At 39.0% G+C, this 25,521-nt stretch overlaps 1 protein-coding gene across 1 annotated transcript in view; it reads right to left on the bottom strand.

The window, feature by feature from the left end:
- The window catches only part of LOC116994460 (lipid droplet-associated hydrolase), a 111,133-nt gene that overhangs the window by 18,970 nt on the left and 66,642 nt on the right, over positions 1–25,521 (bottom strand). The window contains exon 5 of the mRNA XM_033056173.1: positions 20,508–20,748. Coding sequence (XP_032912064.1) covers positions 20,508–20,748 — 241 coding nt within the window. The remainder of the gene's footprint in view (positions 1–20,507; positions 20,749–25,521) is intronic.

The raw sequence follows: 25,521 nt of genomic DNA on the forward strand, positions 1-25,521 counted from the left end.
ATAATGATGCCATTTGGAAGATAAACGACTTTCCTTTATGGCATCCAACTTTCTTGTTCAATTCATTAAGGTTTCTGCTCTCTATATTCTTTTTCTGGCAAGTAATATCTCTTTGGGTAGTGAGATATTGAAAAGCAGCAACAGTAGAGAGAGAACATAATACATCAGGGCTAGAAGGTTTGTTTAAGGGTTTGAAAGAACTCTAAATAGAGAATTGCTGAGTTAATAACAATATTGCTACACAAGAATCACCCTATCCTGTGACTTTGCGAGTAGAAAATGCCACCTAATTGCTACTGATTTTACAAAGAAAAATAGGATTTTGCTTTACTTTATCTGAAAATTCTTCAGTATGCATAACCAGATGACAAAAACTGCAGGTTTTTAAAAACTCTCTCACACAGGACATAACAAACTTTGGCTGGAATTAAACATCTGTAAAATTAAAAGCTGTAATATGATAAGGAGTTTGGAAGCAAATAAAAGAAATAGGCTTAGATAATCTGTTCCACATAACAATAAAGAAGGCCTAGATTAAGCACAATTTTCAAAATAATACATTTATAATAATAAAATTTAAATAAATAACAATAAAATAATACAATTTGAAATTTTTGTTTTAAAATCTCTAAATAATCACTGAACACACCTGGCAAATTGATAATTTTTGCTATGGATTAAATAACTTCTCAAGATTACTCTACTTTCAGATAAAACCTTTAGACCTTAATCTGAATTAAATTCCTAAACTGAGGTGGAATGAATCCTGGCATAAGCTTCTAGTCCAACTTGATATTAAAACAAATGGGTGCCTTATTTCTTAACGATCTGGTAAATGGATAAGTACTTTATTGACAGCATTTATACAGGACACAATCTTAATCAGTTTGTGAGGAGCAAGCAGTGAGAATGTGAGAGATCCAATGAGAAGAGAGAAAAAGAATCAATGCACTAATGAAGTTCAAATTAAAGAAATCAAGATACATGCAGAAAAAACCCAAACTATTTCTTTCCATTACAAGCTTATAAATCAAAGCAAAGAATGTAACTGGCATCCAGGGAGCCCCAAGAAGACTGGTGTTCACTATCTGCATTAACTCAAAAGACCAATCAGAAGTTTTCCAAGTTTCATAAATAGTAGGAGGAGGATGATACAGGATTCTGGAGTACCACTACAGAAACCACACCTGAACTGTGCATTCTGTTTGCTGACTGCCACAACCCCTGAGGGACACTGCAAAACTGAGAATGGTGGGGAAAACAATCAAAGAAGTACAATTAAAGATCTGTTGCCATCACGTTCGTGATACTTCATGGCACACTGGTTTTGGCATGGCATCCTCTCTTAGAGCATAACACATTTAAATATGAAACAATAAAAGGAAATACTTTTAAAGGCCATATGCAATTAATTATGGACCTTGCTGCCACAGGAAACCTATCCATACACATATTTGACGCATTCACTTTAAGTGTGTTGTCCTGAGCTTTCTAATTGTAAACACAGCTAATACAATTAATTTTAGGGCAAATCTCAACAAAGAGCAGATACCTTATATTAATATTAACCTCACCTTTTAGGTACCATTCTCTATATCTGCTACTATTCTTTATTGGTTTCCTGTGGATATGTCCAGTGGTTCATCTCTCTCTTGAATTTTACTGACGAAGAATTTCAGCTCATGACAGTGTGTCTCTCTCTCTTCAACAGCAGAGCTGCACTTCTTTCAGCCCTTGTATGAGAGTCATGCCTCATTTTACAACACGTTAACCCACAGGAACTTGTGACCCACAATATTCCCATGATATTTTCTTGTGGAATTATTCCTTAATTCCAGTAATTTACCATCCTTGTAAGAAATTTAAGTACAGAACAACTTGGCTCTTTAACAAATGACAGCATTCTCCTTTCCTTGCCTCCCAACATTTCTCTTAGCTTGTGAAGGTCACTTTGATCCTGTCCCTCTCCAGCAAATCTGCAGCATACTCCAGCACGGTGCTTTCTGTAACTTCAGCAAACACACATACTGTATTCTGCTGGTCATATCCCCAACAGCTACTGAATACTAAAGGAAGAAGGTAAGACTATTACAAAACCCTACTAGATATATCTTTACAGTTTCAAAATTCTTCCCGACTCCCATTTTCCAGGCATACATCTGTCTAGTAGGTGCTTCAGGTATGTCATATTTCCCAAACTTTGTTAGAAGAAAATAATGAGAGACACTGTGAACATTTTTATTAAGGTCCAAATGTCCTAAATTCCCTCTAATCCACATTACTGTAAGATGTTTAATGTCTGTGGAAAGCTATATTTAAAGATATACCATTATAAAGCAGGAACAGTAACCTTTGCTCTTGCTGCTATGGAATGTCAATCTGGGCTTCTCCAGAAAAGCTATTTTTCTCAAAAGCTAAGTCACAAGTTCAGGGAGAAATCTCTCTGCTATTTCCTAATGCTATATTCTGCTAACCTTGGCATTTTTTGAATATTTAGTTCTTTCCTTTTCAAAAAAACTTGTTCTGTTTCCTTATTTCATGAATACCAAGCGGCTTTTTCTAAGGAAATAACTCAGAACTTACTTTTTTGTGTGCAATTAGAAAGCCATCTCAAAAGGCTCTCAAGGACTTTTACTTTGAGCTTTTCAGCAGCTGGGAAAATCAGGTTGTGAACTGGGCACAACCAGAAGCTGATACTTAAAAAATGAATGAGGTCTGAAATCTTTCACCAGGTTTGAAGAGGAAGGTTGTTCTGTGAGATCACCGTGTCAGTGTCTGCTACCTGGTGCTACAGTCTCTGGAAAGATTTCCAACCTGTGCCAATGCTCACTTTAGCAGGAAATCGCTACAGACTCCCAGATTCATTACCAAGAAAAAATATTTATTGGGTTTTATTGTCATGATTTCAAGTAGAATACTTAAGATGCAATGTAGAGCCCACACACTGAACTTCTTGTGTGAAACTGTTTCACCCAAACCTGCAGAACCAGCCACTGCACAAATCCAGCAAACTGCAGGACTGTGGCTCAAAATGCAAATGCAGGAAATGCACTTAACGGGCTGTGTGGAAGCTGTGCTGGAGCTGTGACCTCAGTGTCCATGCTGGATTAGGGTGAGTGTGTAGCTTCAATCTGTTTGGCATCCACCACTGTCTTTCACTACCCATCAAAGAGAGAAATATCCAGGATTCAGTAAAGGTAAAAGAAGACAAATTAGTATTCTGAAAAATCATTACATGTGAAAGACAAGACTGTGGGATGAAAGGTCAAGAGGTCTGGAATTTTTCTGAACTATCACTGAAATCCTCTGAGACCCTGTGCAAATTACAAAATCTCTATGTCTCAGTTTCCTCATTTTAAAAACACGCTTCAGGCTGTTATGTCAATGAAGTGTGTTTTGTAGACTGCCTTAAAAATACTTGCAATTGAAAAACATTGTGTAAAAATGTCTATTAATTAGTCCTTGAAAAATATATTTCTTTATCAATAATGAAATTTACAGAGCCAAATTTACCATGTTCCATTAGAATTCTCAGCACTACCTTGAACGTTTCATTTTACAGTGATCAAATGACAAAATCTTCACAGCTATCTGATGAAGAAAACCTCAAAAACAGAACCAAGGGTTAGTCTGTAAGTACCTGAAGTCAAACATGTCTCTGTGAGAAAACTGTGCCTGTTGAAGTTAAAATCTTTCTCTGAACTGACTTAGTGAAGCCAACACCAAAGGCTTGGAGGATCTAATACTGTACCCACACACTTCTGTATATTATGTGCTGCCTCTTTTAGCAGGAATGTTTGAAATGACAGTGTTAAATATCTGAAAAATAAGAACTCTTCTGTAGCTTGAAATTTGTGTGTCTTCCATCAGTCCCTAACTGATATTTAGTTCAACTAAAAGAAGCTCATCCTGCTATAAAATGAAGGTGAACCCAGTGGTTGCCTGAGTGTTATGAGAAGTTCTGCACTTGTAGAGCTTCCTCTCAAAAACAAGCCAGTTCTTCCCTGCTGAAGGAGAGACTTCACCAGTGATAAACCATGAGAACATTCAGTGTCTGAAGAACCACAGCACAGCTATGATGGGATGTGTAAATGAGATGAACACCACTTACAATGGTTTTTTTGGTAACTTGGATGTTCAGACTCTGAAATGAGGAGGGTGTTCTCACGGACAGGAGTGTGAGTGCTCCACAACTCCAGTCACAGACACACACAGTGGCCTGAAAGCTCTTTACTGGGCAAGGATGGTGTGCAGTACCAAGGCTGGAGTGAAATCCTAAATCCTGTCTTTCAAGGATATAACTTATGAAGCCATCTCTCTACCCACTGAGCATACATAAACTGCAGTTCTCTCCTGAAAAGACTTCTGAAGAAAGGAACAAAAATTATTTTTTCTTATCCTTCGCCTGGAAGGTAAAAGTTCAGTGCCCCTACACTCTCAATTTCTATCTAGGAAACAAGCTCCTAACAATTTGGCTTTGAACCAGCTGAGGATTTCTAGGAAAAGAACATATAGAAGCTCTTTAGCTTTTGCAGTAAATATCTTTTTGCTTATTCAATATGTCAATCTGGTTTAACAGTCTAAAGCAAATTTGAGTGGGCTTTGTTCCTAATTTTCATGGTATAATCCCATTGCTTCAAATTTGTATATGCAAACCTACTTTCTACTTTTCTATACTGGACTGATGCATGATGAGTCAGCCTGAGTCAGTGGGATAAGCCAAAGCACAGAAAGTGAAGTTTCTAACATGAATTTTTCCATGTATCATGGCTTTTGTAAATATTCCTTCATGTGGGTTTATTTCTCACAAAACAAGCAGAAAAAGGTGGTTGCAAACCTACAGAAACTGGCCGAGGTACCTGGTGGCAGCTGCAGAACCCCAAAGTGTTTTTATTATGTTTTACTCCATCTCAAGTTGCTGATACCCCTTGTAACTCATAACCAGGTTAAGATTTAATGACAAAAAAATCTAGCGTTAGTTAACCATCATAAACAATAAGGTCTTAGAGCTTAAAAGGGAATCAAAGTTTAACAGACATAGCAGGTTTATTGTGTTTTTAACACATCAATACCTTCTTAAAATGCTGTAACTTTTTATATGCAGATCTTTTATATACACAGATTGAAAATGGAAGCTTCTCATTTGTTCCCAGGTCAGGCTTATGAAATTTACTGCCAACTTAGCTTCTCCCCATGATCTTGCCAGTGACCTTTTTCCTGCCCTGGTAGGATCATTCCTTCTCCATGGATTAAAGGTGATTAAGGATCAGTGTCAGTTCAGTCTCATACATTTTCTAAGCAAAGACGACAAACTGTGCCAAAATGTGTTTGATTTATTTGCAGGGGTTTTGTGATAGAGGAACCCTGATTGGACTCAAATCAAGGATCCAGAAAAGAATAGAGTGCTTTACATCATTGGTAGCTCTTTAACCCAAAGTGTCACAGCAAGGACTTAATATCCTTCAGCTAAATTATTAGTTTTCACGAACAATAATGACTGAAATCAATCAAGCTTTTCAGTGCTTCGGGTTACTTAATCACCAGTTCAAGCAGCCAGTTGTTAGATGGATACCTGTATCTATTGAGCTGAACTTCAAACACACTGATACAGCACAGTGTAGCCAAGCAAACCATGTGTGAAATAGAAAATTTCCTGACTTTTAAGAAATGCATGCCTAGCATTATTATTGCTTTCTAAATATTTTAGAACAATACTCTAAATCAATTTCTTGTCCATTGACTCTCTGGGTATCAAGAGATCTATGCTAGAACTTGGGAAGTTGTGCAAATTTCAGGGAAGAAACACATTTCTAACTCTGGACAGATAAACCTTATACTTGATTCTTGAAGCAATACAGGGATTTCATGTACTTGGACTGAAATATGTGTTTTTCCTCAAGTCTTTAAAATTCTTGCTTGATTATTGAATATCCAAAGAAGATTTGCCTGCTTATTTGCAAGAAAAAGATTAGATTAGGGCTAAATTAATCATAAACTCACACTAAAAACTGAGGGGTCACAATATATTGTCTGAGACAATTCAAGATGATTTGGAATTATATCTTTCTGGAAAGAACTCTTGAAAAAATTAGTTATGGTGCACATATCCATAAAATATAAAAGGTTATGTATTTCTGACTTAATCCTGAATACAAAAGGTTATGTATTTCTGACTTAATCCTGATGAACTTCCAGCGATATACATGGCCTTGATTAATTTAAAAATAGCTCTGTGTAGTAGTGTTGTGACTAGAGCTCATTCTGTGTGGTTTGTTCTGTAACCTGTACATTAATTACATAAAAATGATACAGTATTCTTTGCTGAGCTAAGGAAATGAATTTACTGTGACAGAAAGAATAGACAGAAAGAGATGCCATACTAATGAAACAAGGGACAATAACAAAGGAAAAAAAAAACCCTTTTCAACTTCATTGGCCAATGATTTTCAGGAAATCATCAAAATAGTTCCTTTTCCAACAAAAATGAGTGGTTGTGAAGATAGCCCCAATCTAGACAATTTAATGGATGCACACACACATTCTTTAATAGCTTGTTCATCAAACAAACATAAGACTACAAAGGGTTACCCAAGCTCACTTCATTTCCCTACTGATGCGGGCTTTAGATTATGTTGACTCTATCAACAAGATTGTGGCTGTAGGTGTAAATTTATTAAGTCCTACACATCAAAATATTGTTCTATTTTATAAGTTAGTAGGAGCTATGCTCTGGAAAGGATACAGGGAGAAACACAAAGCCAGATTTTTACTTCAAGGTCCAGATAGTACAGTTTCAGCAGCATCAACCTTGGAAGAACATACTGTAACAGTTTCTAGAGTGGGCAAATTCAGAGGAAAAGAAAACCATGGCCCTGCCTTCATGATGCTTCCCAAATGCAAATCTGGTGCCACTACTCAGATTAACCAACCCCTCAAGCAGATGAACACAGAGAGTGGAGAGACGCCTTACACTGTTTTGTGAAGGTCACACAAATGAAGATACTGCCTTTTTCACCAAGAAATGAATAAACTTTCTTTGGCTAGAACTGGAGGGGTTTGCAAGAGATCAGTGATTCCCCTTGTGACTGGTGGAGGCTGCAGGTATTCTCAGTATTCCTGCAGGGTATTCTGAGACTCTGCAGCACAACACAGGTTTTCCTGGCCACTCTCACCCACTACTTCTGGCTCCCTCAATTCTGTTCCCCATCTACAGAGAACCTATGCTTTATGTATTTCAAAAAACCTTCTTGTGTACTCCATTAGCTTTATTTTTTCAGGGTGAATGTCACTCAGTTACTTCATTTATTCTTCAGTAAAACAACACTTTGCAGCTGGTCTCTGTCCTCCCTTGTGTTTAAGGCTGTCTTTTAATGCAAGACAGCTCACTATTGATTAAAAGCCACAAACCTGAAGTGCAACCAGACCCAGAAGAGAACTCTTGAGTTATTAAAAATTCTTTAGCAAATAGTTTGTAAAATAAAGGAATATTAAGAAGTAGAACAACATGTGAAAGGAAAGTGATTTTACACCACACAGGATACAAAACATTACAGTAAAAAATGCTGAGGGCCAAGAAATTAGCAAGAGAGGACAAAGACATTGAAAATAAAGAAATATTTATAATTCTCTTAACAAACTATAATTTAGAGCTACATACTGTAGCTACAAAAGCTCAGGTCTTTAAGCCTTTACCTCAAAGAACAATGTCTTTACTAACTGGCAGATTTTCTACTGCAGAGTTTTTGCCCATTTTTTGGAAGCCTTTTGTTCTGACTATTGTTGGAAATGAGAGACCAGGCAAGATGGACTTTGGACCTCATTTCCAGCTATTATTTCCTGTGCAAGTCAATAGTATATCTCAATATGATGGTGTTTACATTCATCCAATTTTGAACTAATTTTTCAGCAATATTTGTCACCATCTCTTAAAAAACTAAGCTTCTTGTTTAGTACTCTATTATTACAAGTATGCTGAACATCAGTTGTGCTAGACACAATATAACAAATTGAGGAGTGGCTACAACTTACATAGTTATTCCACATTTCTTACATAAAAGTCTGACAAAAGCTCTTAATTAGTTTTCCCTTCACTGACATTAGAGACTTACAGGTTTGTTCTTAAACCCAGTTCATAGTTTAATTCTCCCAGACATGGCTTGATGGTTTGGAAAATGATGGTGCCTTTCATTGTACCTTCATCAAGTACTCACTGGTTATAGAAAATCTACTCAATTGTTCCATAAATGCCAGGCTGTAAAGCATGTATTTCCACACTGGCTTGCTTCTGATAGTCCTTTGTCTCTTCACTGATCAACAGCTTTGTGAAAAGCCTTTCCTGGTCAATCTTACTCTTCTGCCAACACAAAATGCACCGTCTCAGCTTCTGCTTTGACAACTGTGAAGTCAAACTTCCCCTGTTTGTTTTCAACAGTCAAACTGTTGTTGCTTTTGCAGGTACAAATATAGGCTATATCTGCAGCACTGTATGAAATGGAGCCAGGAACTATTCTGAGGCCCTGAGACCAAGTGGAATAGAATGACCTGTTTCACAGAATTCGATTCTTCCCCTACCCAAACTGCTTATAGGAACAATGCATAGCAGTGCTAACTCAACTGTGCCTGAATACTAGGAGAATGCTAATTGGAGAAGGCTGAAACCATACCAGAATTCATTAATAATTTAGCAGCATGGATGATCATAGTCCAGTGCTACCATTAGTCCTATACTCAGCTGATTTCTAGAAGGATTCTATCTATGATTGCAGGTCCTTTCATAACATTTCTGCATCCTGCATTCACTCTGCAGAATGCAGATTCATTTGGATACTCAATCAGACCACATTTTATAAACTTTCAGATTTGCTTTTAACTAATGTCTGATATTAGGCATGTTTTACCTGTTTTTGGGTTTCCTCTATCATTCTGTGTTGCATCTGTTCACCTGTTTTGCTTGGTTCTTCTATGGTAAACTGTCCCTCATTAAGGGTTCTGAAATTCTCGAGGCTACTCTTGGATATTTAATCAGTGTGAATGACATTACAGGGCTGGAAGGGATCTCTGTTGGTCTCTTTTTCTTAAGGTGAATCAATTCTATATTATTTTCAGCAGATATGCATCCTGTCATTAGGAAGCACACATCATGAAAGTTTCATTGTCTTCATAGGAAATCCTATTTAGAATTCTGCTCATATCAGTAACTAAAATCTGATCAGAATCACTTTTGTTGGAATATACTCCATTATGTATTACCTCATCTACCACGGACATGTAAGTTAAATTACTGTCCTTGAAAACTCTTTCTGCGTTCTTCAGCTGTCTCCTGTTCAGTCTAAACACCTCTATTTTATACCTGTCATAGGATTCACCTGATTAAATGTGGGTATCTAAAGCTTAATTTTTCTTTCTTCACAGTCAGACGAAAGTACAGGGTTCATCTCACCCTTAAGTACTGACCTAGATAGATTAGACAAGTGTTACCTATTTCTCCATTGACTATGGCAGGATTTTAAGGGGATTAGAGAATGAATAGAGTTTTATGTTGTGTGTGCGTTAAGTATTTCTGTTCTAGCACAGGTGTTACCCTTTTGTGAAAATACGCAGCCAATCTGCCTCGTCTTCAAATGCTCTGTATCAAACTGCCATATATTCTTTGCTAATTGCTTTTCTTGCTCTATTACATATAAATTTTATATATATATATGTCAAGCAATGCACACTGTTCAGAAGTAGCTGAACAGTCTATGTTGTGGATTCCCTCTTCTACAACCATCAAGCACATTACATACTGCACTTCAGATAGCTCCAAATTTTCTTAGAAGTGCCTTAAATCCATCTGTCGTGCTCTGGTGGACATAATACTCAACAGGTCTCTTGTCTTTAATATGTGAAGGCAAAGACAAGTCCATCCATCCTCCTCCTTTCTCCCTGTTCTTCCATCCCAAGAGTGTTAGGCCCCTTCAGATCGATATTCCAGCTCTGTCAGTTCTCTCACCTGTGTCTGTTAAGACAACTAAGTAATAATTTTGATGATTTTTAAAGGTTTGCAGTGCTATTTTATTTTCCATACTTTAGAAATTCACATCACCTGCACATCACCTGCCACATCTACCACCTTCCAGTAGTACTTTTGTTCCTTATGATTTTCTTTCTCCACCATCATTTCAGACCATTCATGAGCACAGATTTGCTCATAGTGATACAGAGGGTTTTTTTATCTTTTTCCCTTGAATTCACCATCAAGCCTCCTTTACTAAATGTTTCAATGTTAATCACCTTTTCATGGCTAAGGAAGCCAAAGCTCCCATGATACTAGTCTGATTGAAAGTGCTCCAACCTCTGTGCATATTTGAAAATATTCAGAGTGGTTGTAATAGCCAAGTCTTATGCCCTGTGCAAAACAAGCAACCTCATTACCCTGTCATTAGTCTCCCACTCTCTATAGTTTGTTTCCATATATCTTTCTTTCTCATATTGACACTGCAGCTTCCCAGGACACTTCTGATGCTCTGCCTCACAAAACTATCATTTACTGTCAATTTTTTTCACAGAATGAATCTGCTATTTCACCATTTGCCATTTAATTTCTATTACTGCTATTACTTCAGACTCTTGTTTGTGTTGGCTAAGGACCACAGCAGAGACTGGGGACATCTTTTGTCAGGTGCTGGCAGTACTGACATGGAAAAGCCTGAAGTGATGCTGTCTTCTGTCACACAAGAGACTCCCAGAAAACCTCCACAAATTCTTAGTCTCTTTCTTCCAGAACATTTCACTGATGCTTCCCTTAGCAATTCTGCCTCACAGCAGGATAATTTCACAGTAATCCTTTATTACAAAATGCTTCAGAAATATTTTTAAATATGCAAAATGACAACTTTAAATTCCCACTCCTGGCCTCTGTAAAGGTAAATTGGACAATATAAAATTAAACTGATAATTTGCCAGTAATTGTAGCCAAAGGAAAGAGTCCTGAGTGCCTGATTGCATGGGGGTTTTTTTTGCACCTAAGAAAGAGTTACACCTCATGGGAGAGCTAGAGGTCCCAATCTAGTTGACTTCAGCATCTCAGAGGCTACTTAGGCTATCAGGAAAAATAACATTTCTACTCCACAGATTTTACAGTTTATTTTTAAATGTGTTACTGCTGAACATCGAGTTGCAGATATGCACACAGAATTTTGCTTGTCTTTCTGAGAGACAACAAGCAGAGAGTACAACAATAAAATAATTTGACTTCAATGGGATGATTACTGCCAAAGATTCTCCTATGAAGATAAGCTGAGAGAGTTGGGACTGTTTAGACTGGAGAAGAAAATGCTCTGAGAGACCTTACGCACTTTCCAATACCTAATGGGACTATAAGAAAGCTGAGAGGGACTTTACAGGGGCATGGAGTGGCAGGACAAGACTGAATGGTTTCAAACTGACAGACAGAAAATCTAGATTAGATATTAGGAACAAATTCTTTACTGTGAGGGTGGTGAGACACTGGAATGGGTTGCCCAGGGAAGCTGTGGGTGCCCCATCTCTGGAAGCGTTCAAGGACAGGCTGGATGGGGCTTTGAGCAGCCTTTTCTAGCAGAAGGTCCCTGGCCATGGCAGGAGGGTGGAACTGGATCATCCTTAAACTGTCCTGTGAGTGTGTCATTTCCATGTGCTGCAGAGCTCACCTGTACTTTGATATCCTGCAATACAACTCTGAAAAGTTCTCTAAACTAAAGCAAAGCTGCTTAAATTGCAAAGAATAAATGCGACATTTGCATCAAAATGACCTGCAAAAAGTTGACTGAATCTTTGAAAATAAGTTTACCTCAAGAAACACACTACTGTCTGACCACATTTTTCTCCTGGTAAATTGCCTGCCTAATATTAAGTTTCGTTTCCATTTCAGTTCCATTTCATTTATCCTTTGCTCTTGAGGAAGCAATCTCTGTCATTCCTTAGGAGGAGTGAGAAAACAGTGGTAAGAACTAATAATACCAAACAGCACTGTAATTTCCTATGGGGAAAACATATTTTCTACCGGTAATTATTGCCAACAGCAATCTTGGAAATATCGTATAACTTATTGTTTAAAACATCAAACAGAAGGAACTGCTTTGTATCAAGGATGACTAATGCAGGAACATGTGCTTCCACACATGCACAGACACATTAGATAAAATGATGTTTAGAGGTTTACAAGATATAAACATTGACTTTGGGGTCTGCTTAAGTTTACACTTGAATTTAGAATGCAAACACAGCAGTTAATGTATAACCATGATGGACATGAATAGGAAGAAACAGCTGCAATTGTTAGGGATGGGCTTCTTCAATCTGCTTGGTACTACAGTTGCAGGAAGATCAGAACTATACAAGAAAATCAGTCAGCTGTGCTTGAGAAAGCAGAGTAGAGGCTAAAGGCAAAAATAAAATTTATTCAACAATTATACCCAGGTGCTTTACAAACAATAGATGCTTTGTTGGGGAGTGCGAAAAACACTCATTTACTTTGTGTGATGAAGCATGTGCAGATGAAGTGGCGTGTGGGATGGAAAACTGAAATGTCCACAGGCTTAATCCTGCTCAAAGTTACTTTGGAACAACTCCCACCATCTTCAAATGACAGAACTGTCCCTTAGGTAGAAAAATTCATCTCCAGCTTAAGCTCTCACATACCGTAGCAGATGGCTGTGATGCTGGGATTTCTGCCAGCGTCCAGACTTTGGTCATGGAAAGTGTCTGCTCTTAGCCTGCAAGAGGGGCACAGAAGGGTCTGCTGTAGGTGGTGCTCAGTCCATTCCATAGGGAATGGCCAGGACAGGCACTGTCTGCAGCAATTCAGCATCTCCACCCTGTGGCTCCTGCCTGAGCTCTATGACATTACCCTGCTATGCTAAATAGGGTGCAGTTTAAGTGCCCTTCTGGACTGGGACCTGGTGTTGACTCTTTCTTGAGGAAGCCTCATGAAATTCAACATCTGGACCACCCATCTTTTAAAAAAGGTGAACCTTCTTTTAACTGGAGTGGCTTTGATTCATAAGAAAGGTGAACTTTATACCACTTCATACTTCATAAACATAATCCACTAATTTTAAAGCTAATTTTAAATAGACATGACCTTTGAACTAAGCAGCAAGCAATCTCTGGTGCCACTGCATTTTCTTAAGAAAAGTCAGCATTTCCTTCCAAGATCCATGAAGATTCTGTAGGAATTTTCTCCTTGTCAATTTTGTCACATTAAAGAACTACGGGGTGCTGGTGGACATCTTCATGACAAGGAGCAGCAGCAAAGTGGATTGCCAAATTATTTTAGCTACTTGATATTTAGCTATTTATATTTAGCTATTCCTGTTTGATCACAGTAATTACATCCAAAGGGTGTCTCCTTCAGTCATCTGGAATAACAGGTACTACATTAATTACCAATTAATTATTCCAAGATACAAATGTCTAGAGTTTACCCATGGGTATGGATTTAGCATGTGTTTAACTGCTTTGCTGGTACTGTATGATGAAGGAGTGTGATGAATCAAGCTAAATTTCTAACCAGTAAACACAAGTTATGACAGAGCCAGGAGTTCTACTTCAGATACTCCTTGGGGGATTTTCAGCAGACAACTGTTTCAAAAGGCATGAGCCTACTGCAGAAGGCTCATGAATTCAGGGGGGTTTGTATTGGCCCAGGAAAAATAAAGTGCCAATTTGCAGATGACTGTCTGGCATAGTTTAACAAAAAGGAACTGTAGCTGGTAGCACTTGACTGGCATATATTTATTTTCAACATCCTTTCTGCTTTGTTGATGTTACCTCTTCCCTTTTCATGCCATTTGCAACACATAATTAGACTCACTGCGAATTTGTGGGTGTAAATCATCTCCCTGGGGATGAAACCTCACCAGGGGTGAATAAACAATCTCCCCTTCCCCAACCAAATCCCAGCTCTACCTCACATTTCATGGAAATGATCAGCAGTTCCACTATCAAAACATTCACGCCTTATGAATAATATTTATGATGGGAGTTTTTTATGTTGGATTTTCCCCCCAAAAAGAAAAAGAGGAATAATTAACAGAAATAGACCAAATGAGAAATTTCCACATTATTACCATTATTTTCATAAGGCTTTCACAGGAAAGTAAAAGCTTTTGCAAGCAATAAAAGTCCTCATTAAACATCTTTCTTTCTTTTGGAAATGGGGTAAATTATGAAGCAGATTGACTTCAATAAATAAATAGAACTATAAATACATAAAAGTCATTGCCTTCCTCCAGTAATTTAATATGAGCATCCTACTCTGAAATAAGGAAAAGTTTATTCACTCACAGAAAGAATAGAGCAGATGTGAGGTTTTTCCATCAGCTTAAGTGCTGCCTTGGTAAGGTGAGTTGTCCGACTACATTAAACAAACATTTTAGTCAGGCATCACACAGGAAAATAAACAGTAGCAAAGGAAACATGAAAATATTAAAGACTGTTATTCTTTGGCCCCTTTTCCTGCGAAGCAAGTGATAAAATATTACTGTGTTTCCACAGGTAAGGAAACACGCTCTTAAACACTTTGCAGAAATACATATTACGATCATCACTTAAAATGTCAGAAGTGGATAGGACTCAACTGTGACAGCACACAGGAGGCTGCTGAGAAATGCTGCAGGGCCAGAGGATTTCACACACTGGGCCAGGCTGCTGGGCTACCTAAAGCAGCCTTCTAGCAGAGCAAATTCAGAGAGGAAAAAAACATTTTGCAGGAGACAGCTGTAAAGTTACCTGATTCAGGACAGACTTCTCTTAAAGCCTGATTAATCAGATGTTAGTGAGAGGGAGAGACTATCTACTGTATCATTTTTGACCTCTTTCTGTCCCACTGAGCACCAAAGAATGCACACAGGAAGAGAGGAGAGCTGCTGGGTTCCATTGTTTTTGCCCACCTGTGATATACTGCACTATGCTGCACAGATGTAACATGGTTTAGTTTATGTAGATGGAATTTATGTACCATGTCAGTAATTTCTGTTCACCATGAAATTTTGTCTGGCTATCCGTCATGTCTGAAATGCTATACATATTTAAATATAAAACATCCTTGAAATGGTTTTTGCATTGTAGCCAGAAGTTATCTAAAACATACATTCACCAGAAGAAACAAAGCAATCACTTTTTATTACAGGGCTTGGATTTCCAGCAGCCTGGAAAACCAACTTCAAAATGTCCTGGTCTGGGTTCAAGGATCTGCACAGCTACCCAGTGCCCAGAGTGTAGGGGAAACTTTTATTCTCCTGCCCAGTATGTAAGAGGTAGGTGTGAAACTGCCACCTGAAATCCTTTGTAGTATCAGTTTCTGTCTCTATTTTAAAACGTACTGCATGCACCAGCCTGTCAGGCCTGTGATTTGGGGAAGCTGCTCATGACTAACATACATATATACTATATCTATATATATATATCTACACTTTTAGGTTAAACTAGTGGTTAGGCAGGTTCAGTAGATCAACTGCTGCCCTGGGATGCAGGTGCATGCACAGATCTGCTGCTGACCAGCTATGTGACACTGGCCAATTAGCTCATCCCTCATCTTGAACACTGGGTTCTTTTTTAAACATGCTGGTACAGCATTGAAATAATAAAACCTAGATAAGTATATAATGTGCATATCCTCCTTGGCTGTGCATGGCCTCAGTGTGCTGAATTTACATCTGCTCATTGAAACTTCTATTGCATTTTAATTTACAAAGCAAAGCAAGCAAGAAAATTAAACTAAATTTTAGCTGTGCAATTATACAGCTTTTAAAAATATTTTTTCAGGGGTAAAACCTCTATTTCACCACTTCATGTGAAGATTTTTATCAAGTGCTTACTTAATACCTTAAGCACTGTTTTTTATCTCTGAAAAACACAAGCAGAATAGATGCAGGTGCTACTGAGTTCCACAAACACAATGCAATGCACTGGCCTTACCCAAGTAATTTGGTTAGATGGGTATTTCCACAGCACTTCAGTCTCAGAAAAAGAACTCCAGAAATTCCCCTTCTTACTTGTCAGGAAATTGAGGTGGAAAAGTAAATGAGTTTTCAAAGAAGGCAGGAAACAAACAGGACTCTCACTAGAAATCAGCAGCTGTAAATTCTAATGCAGCCCAAGTATGAGCTATCTGACTGTCCCAGCAGCAAGGGTAAAAGCTGCATAGAAAATCTGGAACACATTGTTTTCTGATATCTGAAGCAAAAAGAGCAGTCAGTAGATTCTGAGTGGCATTTATCTCCTCTGTTTTTGGTTTCTAGTAGAGAGAGTCCCTCTGTGATCAATAAAATGCATCAGTCATTTCAAGGCATGATTCACCTTTCCTGCTTTAATGCCACCTATTCAGACAGCATGATGTCCATAGTGATCAGATGAAGACCACCCATAAAATCTGTCTGATAAATAAAAAAAATTGGAATAAAAACAGATCTCAAGCCATGATAACTCCTGAGGCTGGGATAATTCAAACCCAGAATGCAATCTCCCAGTTGGCTTCCTGGAGACAAACTTCCAAAATAACTTGAGTCAATGTAAAAGCTTCTGTTCCATTTTCACAGCAACTGGTAGCTTACATTTCACTGGCTTTTGATGTAAATTTATCTCCCAGATGCTATTTGATAGTTGTACAAAATTTATCTCACAATAAAACCTTTTCTCTCTGGCACCTCAGGGATTTAATTTTGTCACCCTGTACATCTGACAGGGAGAAGCAGTTACTGCTGGGAGACAAGCCTCACTACCTCAGCTGGGACTCACTTCCCATACAGTCCCGTGGAGTGCCTGAAACTGCTGTAGCCCCTTTTTCCCCTGTAAAACAAGGGAAATGGAAACACTCCACAAGGAATCTGAATGTCTCCACACTTGGAACAAGATAAAATTTGAATCACAACTCTGGACTTTTAACTTAATTCTTTGTTTTACAACTTCTGTTGGATGCTTAAATTAACTAAGCATCTCGTTTCCAGCTTTTGCTCATGTGACAGCCTAAATGAATGTGAAAGCCTTGTTTCAGGCTTCTGAGTCCCTTCCTTCCCAACCTGCTCCAACAGTACAAAGCAGACCTCCCCCTGCCCCAGGCTGCAGTGCTCCCCTGCTCCCCGACCAGGTTAAACAAACAGGGAGATTCCTCCAGGGAAGTCACAGGTTCAAGATCACAAAGGACCCACCTCATTTGGGCCAGTTGGAGGTTTTTCTTGCTATTGTGCTTATCTGTATCTTCCCTGTCATCCAGACATTAACCTCTGACCTGTGAGCCCGCCTCTCGAAAAAGCTGTGCAGTGTTTACCCATTATGTAATGTCTGTGCTTTTGTGGAAATTTTACAGAAACAAATGGAGGAAGTTTGCCAGTCAAACGGCTGGACAATAAATCCTGTTCCATGTAGATAGAATGGTTTACTGTCACTGTAAGCCTGCTACTGGCATCTGTCACCGAAGAAATGTTTACAAATTTCAGGGCACTGGAGTGCCAAAGTATTCCAGCACTGCAGGACTGTACATGATTTGTAGAACCACCATCACTGTGCTAGATAGGGACAGCCTTGTTTTGCTAGCCTGAATAAACAGAGTGACAATGTTTCAGATAAGTCAGGGTCACTAATGTTCAATATTTCTGTCTATTCATCTTCAAAGTTCATAAATACAAGTTCCCAAATGGTTGTTTGTTCATTGTAATGCTTTTTCTGCCCTAAGATATTTTTTCTAGAAGTTAACCCAGGTAAGCAAAATCCTTTCATCCCCTTTTGCTTATTTCTTATAGGTCCTTTATTATTTATACAGAGTATGTTCCCATCCATCCTTGCAATCCATCTTCTCTACATACCCTGCTGTCTCTTCTCCTTCTGTACTGTTCCCTCTTTGGGACAAGACATTCTAATATGTTCCCTTTCTGGACAGTCATCACAATCCCTCTTGCTGTGTAGCTGGGGCTTCTATATATCATCAACTATGAAGTCAGGACAACAGAAAGATGTGTTTGGATAAGAAGCAGGAACAAACATAATTTGGAACACGGGACACACAGGTAATGTAATTCTTCCTTCACTGATTCTTTCAGCTAAGGGCCTGATGCTGTGACAACTGAATGGAGCTTTGCACTCTGTGTCAATGGGAGAAGCACTTGATCTTAGAGTTCTGCTCTAATTAAGTTTTCAAATCTCATTTCCTTTCAGAGGAGAGAAAACATTGTTGTGACTAAGCTTTGGATGTGGTAACAAATCCCTGGCAGATTGGTTTGTTTTAACGGACGTATTAGATTTAAGGAAACTTTTACCATCTTTTCTGCCCTTCATCACAGCTTTTATTACAATTACAGTAATGCAACAGAGGTACATGCCAAAGGCAATATGTATATTTTTAATGAGTTGACATGTAACCTTTCAGGAGAGAAGAAACAACTTCATTTGCTGAACATTTCTGAACCGTATCTAGCAATTTATTAAGGGAAAAGGAAATGTTCAGAAAAGCATCTACCACAAATTCAGAGGTTTCAGCAATTCACAGATGAGCAGTCTCATAAGGCAGACTCAGTTGTTGTGCTAGATTTAGCAAATTTTTTGCTGAATGGTAACATTTTCTATTGTCCTCAAACAATAAAAGAGAAGGTTAACAGGCAATATCCGGATGCTCAAATATTATTAATCCATGCATGTGGTCCTGAGTCACTGGGCTGTAAAACATCATCAGTTTCCAAAGATGCAAACCAAAGGGGAATTCTGCTTGAGAGAGATGCTATCTCAAGCCCAAAGGAACTAGTTGCATCAATAAGGCCTATTTATGCAAGTTTTACAAGACTTTGGCTCCCAGGGGTTTTCATTCTGGTAGAATTAATTCAGGCAACAAACTGAACATAGGCAGAGAACACATCCTATGAGTGAAAAGCCTTCAGCCTGGTTTCATGCCTCAATTTACCTTGCAGCTAGGACACAGGTCAGACACTGGTACACACAGGATATCACAACAAGCTGACAGGCACACATCAACCAGGCTCCTTCACCTGAGGACTGGGGAGCTCAGAGGGTCAGCCTCCGACAGCAGCACACACAATCTGTTCTGTTAAATTATTCCTGTGGCTGCTGTGGTCTGGGCCAAACAACACATACAAACAATGGCTGGCCATGCTTTTTTGGAGGTTAACACAGGCCAAGGACCATTTCCAATACAACCCTGGCTGTGTACAACCTGTTTTTTAGAGGTAAAAGTTTATCTGTGGGGACCAGAGAAGGATTCCTGGCTTGTGGAGCTGTGACCTCAGGGACCTCCACATACCTTTTTCTGAGACAAAACTATCAAAGGAAGACACTTGAACACCTCGTGTAGGTATGACTGCATGCTTGCTTTCTCCTTGGTCACCAGGAAACTGACTGCAATTACCAGGAACTCAAGCAACAAACTAAAGGAGGTCAATCAGAAATGTGTATTAGGAACCAGGAGCCTGATTTTGTCAGGCACAGGGCACTGTAAAGCAGGGACTGTCATTATGCCTGGTTTGTACAACAGAAGTGTACAAACAGAAGTGTCCAGGCTGGCAGCAAAAACCCCACTGCTCATCCAGCTTTTGGTCTGTGTACAGTCCTACAGAGACCCTCCCAAGAGACAGCACACGCACAGATCCATGGAGGGTACAGCCCCTCACTGCAATCCCAGTTACTCTGGCACATCTGTTTGGATGATTAGTAAGTAAAATTTAACTGATAGAAGACAGAGCCCAACTGGAAATGTAGGAATGTGTTTTTACTACTATTAATGCAATCAAAACTTCCTTCTTGCTATTATTACTGCGTTAGCATGTCAATTCCATTCCAAATTGTTTTAAACTGTTAACTTACCAAAATACCTGGAGTATAGCACAATTCACGTTCTGGTTTTCATTCTACACTTCACATAATTTATCTGAAATTATTCTGCTTCTTAAAGTTGTTTCTCTTGCTAGAATGTGCAAAATATATATACAAAATACACTGGAGGAACGTTAATCTTTCTCTTTATGCCCACAAGAGCTGAAATTCAGTGCATAAAATAACTTCTATGTGTCTTTGTAGGCTGAAGGTCCTTTTCTGAATTTACCAATATTCCAATTCAGATGACAGAGTCTATTCAGCTAGTTAAGACAGCTTAAAAAAAAAACAAATGCAAAGAACTCTTTGTGAAACTGATTACTGATTTACAGTCACCATCCAATATGAATGAAATGCAAAAAGTAAGCAGACATAAGTCACATTAAGTAGATTGTAAAAAGAGTGTTTTAATCACATGAGAAATCACGTCAGTAGTGTAGGTCAGTTTTCTTAAGAAATATATATTCTTTGGGAATATATTTTGTTGTTTTGCCTTTGTTTTTTTTCGTTAAATTTACTCATATGAGACTTTACTGTACCCATGGTCTTAACTTTAGAAAAGACCAGACTTGTTATTCTTCAAAACTCATGCTTTAATATTAAAAAACTAAATCAACCCTTACTAAAGGAGAAAAACGCAAAAGATGGTTTAACACAGAAAAGGTGCTCACCAATGCAGTCGACACTGAAGAGATTTATGGAGGTTGTTATTGAAGACTCATCACAGGTCTTCATCCCCCGCAGCGCAAACCTCACCAGGGAGGCCTTGAGTCCCTCGGGGAGGAAGGACAGCAGGTACACGGGCATGTAGAGAGCGTAGCGGAGCTTGCACAGCAGCGGGGTCATCAGCTTGCCCTGCGGGGACTGAGCCATGCGCTCGATGGTCGGGAACAGCAGCACGGAGCGCAGCACCTGCCGGAGCACAGCAACCAGGGTCAGCCAGGGCAGCGCCACAGCCCAGCCTGGCACACCCAGCCCTCACATCAGCCTCCAGAGCAATGCCATGAGCTCCCAGGCACTGCCCCTCAGGCTGTGTGCTCTGCCCAGGGTCGGTGCTTTAAAACATGGGGCAAATAAGGACATGGTCACGAAATTGTGTTTTATGCTAAGACAGGGATGAAGAATTCAAGAGGTGAGTGGCCTTTGGAGATGATGAGGAACCGGGAAGCACCAGCTGGAGTAACCCCAGCAGAGGGCAGCAGGCAGGAGCCCTCCGCTCTATCCCCGCGGGTTCTTATGTCAGGAAAAGTACACTGCTTTCCATTTCACCTGGTAAACTACCTTCTCTAAGTAAAACAACCAAATTTAAGAACATCAGCTGCTGTGATGGTAACTTTAAAAACTGACAACACAAGGGGTTTCAATTTGCAGCTCAATGCAGGCAAACTTGGTCAGAACAAGAAGCACACAGCCTTTTCACTACAGTGTGTCCACAGGCATAAGATATTGCTTTTTATATCTTATAACCAAATGGAAATTCTGAAAGTGGTATTTAGTTTATGTTATAATAATACGCTAAAGCCTTAAAATACAAAGAAATTAATTAAAATCACACCCTCCCATACTAATCAAAAGTGAGTTAATACACCAACTCTTCGTTATATTTCAATGCTAATATCAATGCAACTTTTTTCTGGAAGTAGAAATATGTTGCAATAAATCATACAGGAATAACTCTCAAGGAGACATAGCCCTAGCTAACAGAAGTATCAATAAAAAAAAGTAAGAGGATCTGGATATTGCATTGGCAGATAATAAGGTATAAAAGCTGGGCTTTCTTGGTGACTCAATAGCAATAAATGTAGTTACACATCTGCTTAGTGCACATCACTATATGTTGTGCAAATTAGATTATTATTTTTGTAAAATATATTTAATGAGAATTTTCTTTACTCCCAGATGAGACGCAGCTAATGTATGTCACTACACCTGGGTGCAGCACTCCTGGTCCCAGCAGCCCTCCAATGGAAGGCAGGGAATGCCACCAAGAGATGCCTACAAAATCTGGGCATTGTAACAGAACAAACATTCAGAAAATATAATTAAATCATAGAATTATTTAGGTTGAAGAAGGTCTTTAAGATCACTGAGTCCAACTGTTAACCTAGCACTGCCACATCCACAAATAAACCATGTTCCCAAGTGCCACATCTACACAGCATTTAAATATCTCCAGGGATGGTGCATCAACCACTTCCCTTAGGTAGCCTATCCAGTGTTTGGCAACCCTTGCTGTGAAGGAATTTTTCCTAATATCCAATCTAAACCTCCCCTGGCACAACTTTAAGCTGTTTCCTCTTGTCTTATCACTTGTTCCTTGGAAGAAGGGACTGATCCCCATCTGGCTACAACCTTCTTCAGGTAGTTGTAGAGCAATATTGTCCCCTGAAACTCTCCACTCATCTCCCTCAGCTGCTCCTCATCCGTCTTGAACCCTTCCCAGCTCTCTTGTCCTTCTCTGGACACACTCCAGCACTTTAATGTCTTTCTTGGCATGAGGGGCCCAAAACTGAACACAGCACTCGAGGCATGGCCCAGTACAGGGTGACAATCACTGCCCTTGTCCTGCTGGCCACTGACAGCCATGTGTCTGTGCTGTGCAGCAGGTCACCAACCATTTCCCCTCAGATTATGGGGACTTCACTCTGCTCACTGTCCATGTCTGGATACTCAGAGAACAACTGGTCAGAGTCAGGTACTGATCTGCTGGCTGTTCCTTCCCTGCAGCTCGAAGGACAGAGAACACTATCTGCACTTTTGATTCTTTAACCAGCTGTCCCAAGGCCCTCAAGTCTCTCTTGATTGTCATTGGGCTGTGTGTTCCAATTTCATTGCTGTCTACCTGAAGAATCAGTAATGGGTAATCCAAGAGCTGTACCAGGGTAGGAAGATGGGAAGCCTTCTCTTCACATCTTTAACCCAGCTCAGGGAAGCAGCAGGCTTCCATAAGAAGTGTGTCCTTCTGTTCCCTTCAGAAGGAGTCTCATATGAAAATGACTGATTTATTTTTTTTGTGGAAGCAGTTTTTATGGAGGCAGGTTGTAGACAACTTCAGCAACACCTCCAGCCAGGTAGGCCATTGTTCTGGTTACTGTTCTTGCAGAGCCTCACACCTGTCACTCTGGGGCACCAGAGAGGTGAAGTCCCAGAGGAGACACAGCAGGACCTTGTCACCATTACCCCCTGTCCCTTAAGTCCCTGTGTTCAGCCAGGAGAGAGGGCACAGAAACCTCAGTGTCATGCATCCATCATCAGAAACTGTACTTCTTACAAAATTTTAAAAGCAGATTTTGAAAGAGTTATTTATACAAAACACAGAACAATTTTAAGAAATCCTTCTACTTTCCAGCTGATACTACTTTGGTTTGAGACAAAGAAAAATACCTTCTCAGAGAAATCAATCCTGGGCCTCTTTTTATTAAAGGCAACCAGCAGCTGAAGCATAGGAATGCAAAACTTTTACTAAATTACATGGTAGTTTTGTGATATTTCAGCTAGGAGTTGAACCCAAACTGTTGTGATCTAAAGCAGATTTGACCTGCGTTCCCAGGCACACTTTAATCCTTTGACATTGCAGTTTATAGATATAGGATTAGTTGCTTGGATGGCTGCGCTAACCACGGGGAAAGCTGCTAAACCTTGGCAGAAAAAGGACAAACTAAGAAAGCTGTTACCCCAACCTGTACATTCCTGCATTTTGTAATGGCCCACAAATTTAAAAGATGGAGGATAATTTTATTTAATTTCTTTTTAAAATCTTTTGCAGATAATAACAGAGAAACATAAAATTTGTATTTTTCAAACATTTATCTGCTATTTCTTAACTTACTGCTGGATGCCCAAGCCAGGATCTTGAAATGTGCATTAGGCTGCAGAATTGCTTAAAAGACTTAGTTCAACTTCTTTGCAACAGAAGTGTAGATACAACAGATTTAACCCACTTTGTTATTATGACACATATAATGATAAAAAAGTATGTAATATTTGTTCTTGAAATAAGTGAAGTAGAAATAGTCAGGTAAAATTAAGGAAATTAATAAGAATCAAGGGCTCAATATCAGTTAATATTTTTAAAAAAACTCTTCGAATGTCTGGATCTTATTTACACACAGTTTATACTAACTGAAATCAGGTAGATGGTACAGGATTATATTAAAGTTAAAATTTTCAGAATTATTATAAGACCAATTCTGAAAATGGAGGATACTGCTTGTCATAAGCACCAGGTATTCTCACAACTATGAATGACACATAAATACCATTAAATAATATGCAAAGGTTAATGATCCTCTTATTTATGGAAACCCTTCCCATAATTAATGAAGTTTCTTGAGATAACCATCAGTCTAAATACAAAAAGTATAAAAAATATTTATTTATATAAAAATAAAATATATCAATACATGTATGTAAGTTTAGATATAATGCAAAAATATTAAAAATATTAGAGAGCAAAATTCAGATTCACCTAGTTTAAACTACCCCCAATTCAAAGTCCAGTAATATTTATCCATTAAGCACATGGAAAGGCAGAGAGCTGAGCAAGCAGAGACACTGGAAACAGTGACTCCAGTGGATCCAGGGACTACAAAAAGTTGGCTGGTGACTGCACTGAAAGAAAACACACCTCATTGCTGAGAGCTGTACCACCTAACTCTGCTTTGGCCAACCCACTGAAAACAGTACAAGTACTCTTAAATTATACTGGAATTGTCACTATTGATGATTGTGACAATCAACAGTATTTGTACAACTGTAGGTCAATTTATTTACTGGTTATTCGCTTATCATGCCATTGAACTGTGAGATTTCAACACTCAGGATGGTACATACACTAAAGCTCACGATTCAAGACATAGATGCTCTTTCAGTTAGTCACCAAGGCAGCTGCTTCTATTTCATTAACATTTAACTGTACATTTCACAGGGCTCAAGCCCCGAATGGTTTAAGAGCCTACAATCTAATGCAGTGTCTCAGAAGTTCCACATTTTGTTAAGAACCAAAAACTAACATTACCTGCAAACTCTTCACATAACTCATGTAGGTGCCAAGGCAGCTCCTACTCCCTCGTCTACCAGCGTATATATATCACAGAGGAAAGGAAATGGAGCATGGCCCGAGCATGCATCCAGAGAACAAACCAGCCCAGAATGTTCTGCCCTTGATTCTTTCAACACACACCACAGGAGGAAGGTGTGGGGACTTCGGGAGTTTCCCTTTTGACACTGTTTATATATTTTGCTATCTAGAGCAATCAGTCCATTGACTTCAGGAATGTATGACCTGCATAGTAAAGTTTAGAACACAGAGGGAAAGAGAAACTACTTATTTTACAGGAAAAGTGAGCTCCCAGAGCAAAGAATATTAAATACCCTTTCTGTAAAAGCATGGTATTGACCAAGGTGCTTTGTTTAGGAAGGATCCCAAAAGAATATGATTCACTTCCCATGATCACCAGTCCATATAAATATTAAAGAATAAAGCAAAGGCTTCCAGCAAGCTACCTACACAGAGAACACACACATTTCTGTACATCCAGGCTTTTGATTGACCTTTTACCTAAATCTACCCAGAGAAAGATGACAAAATGATGAGTACCTTCACAGCTTCACTGCATAATGGTATGTCAACTTGGGTTTGGATTTCCAGCAAAAGCTGGAAGTTGTTTTGTTTTGATTATAATG

The sequence above is a fragment of the Catharus ustulatus genome, chromosome 3 (genome assembly GCF_009819885.2).
Source record: "Catharus ustulatus isolate bCatUst1 chromosome 3, bCatUst1.pri.v2, whole genome shotgun sequence".
NCBI classification, from domain to species: Eukaryota; Metazoa; Chordata; class Aves; order Passeriformes; family Turdidae; genus Catharus; species Catharus ustulatus.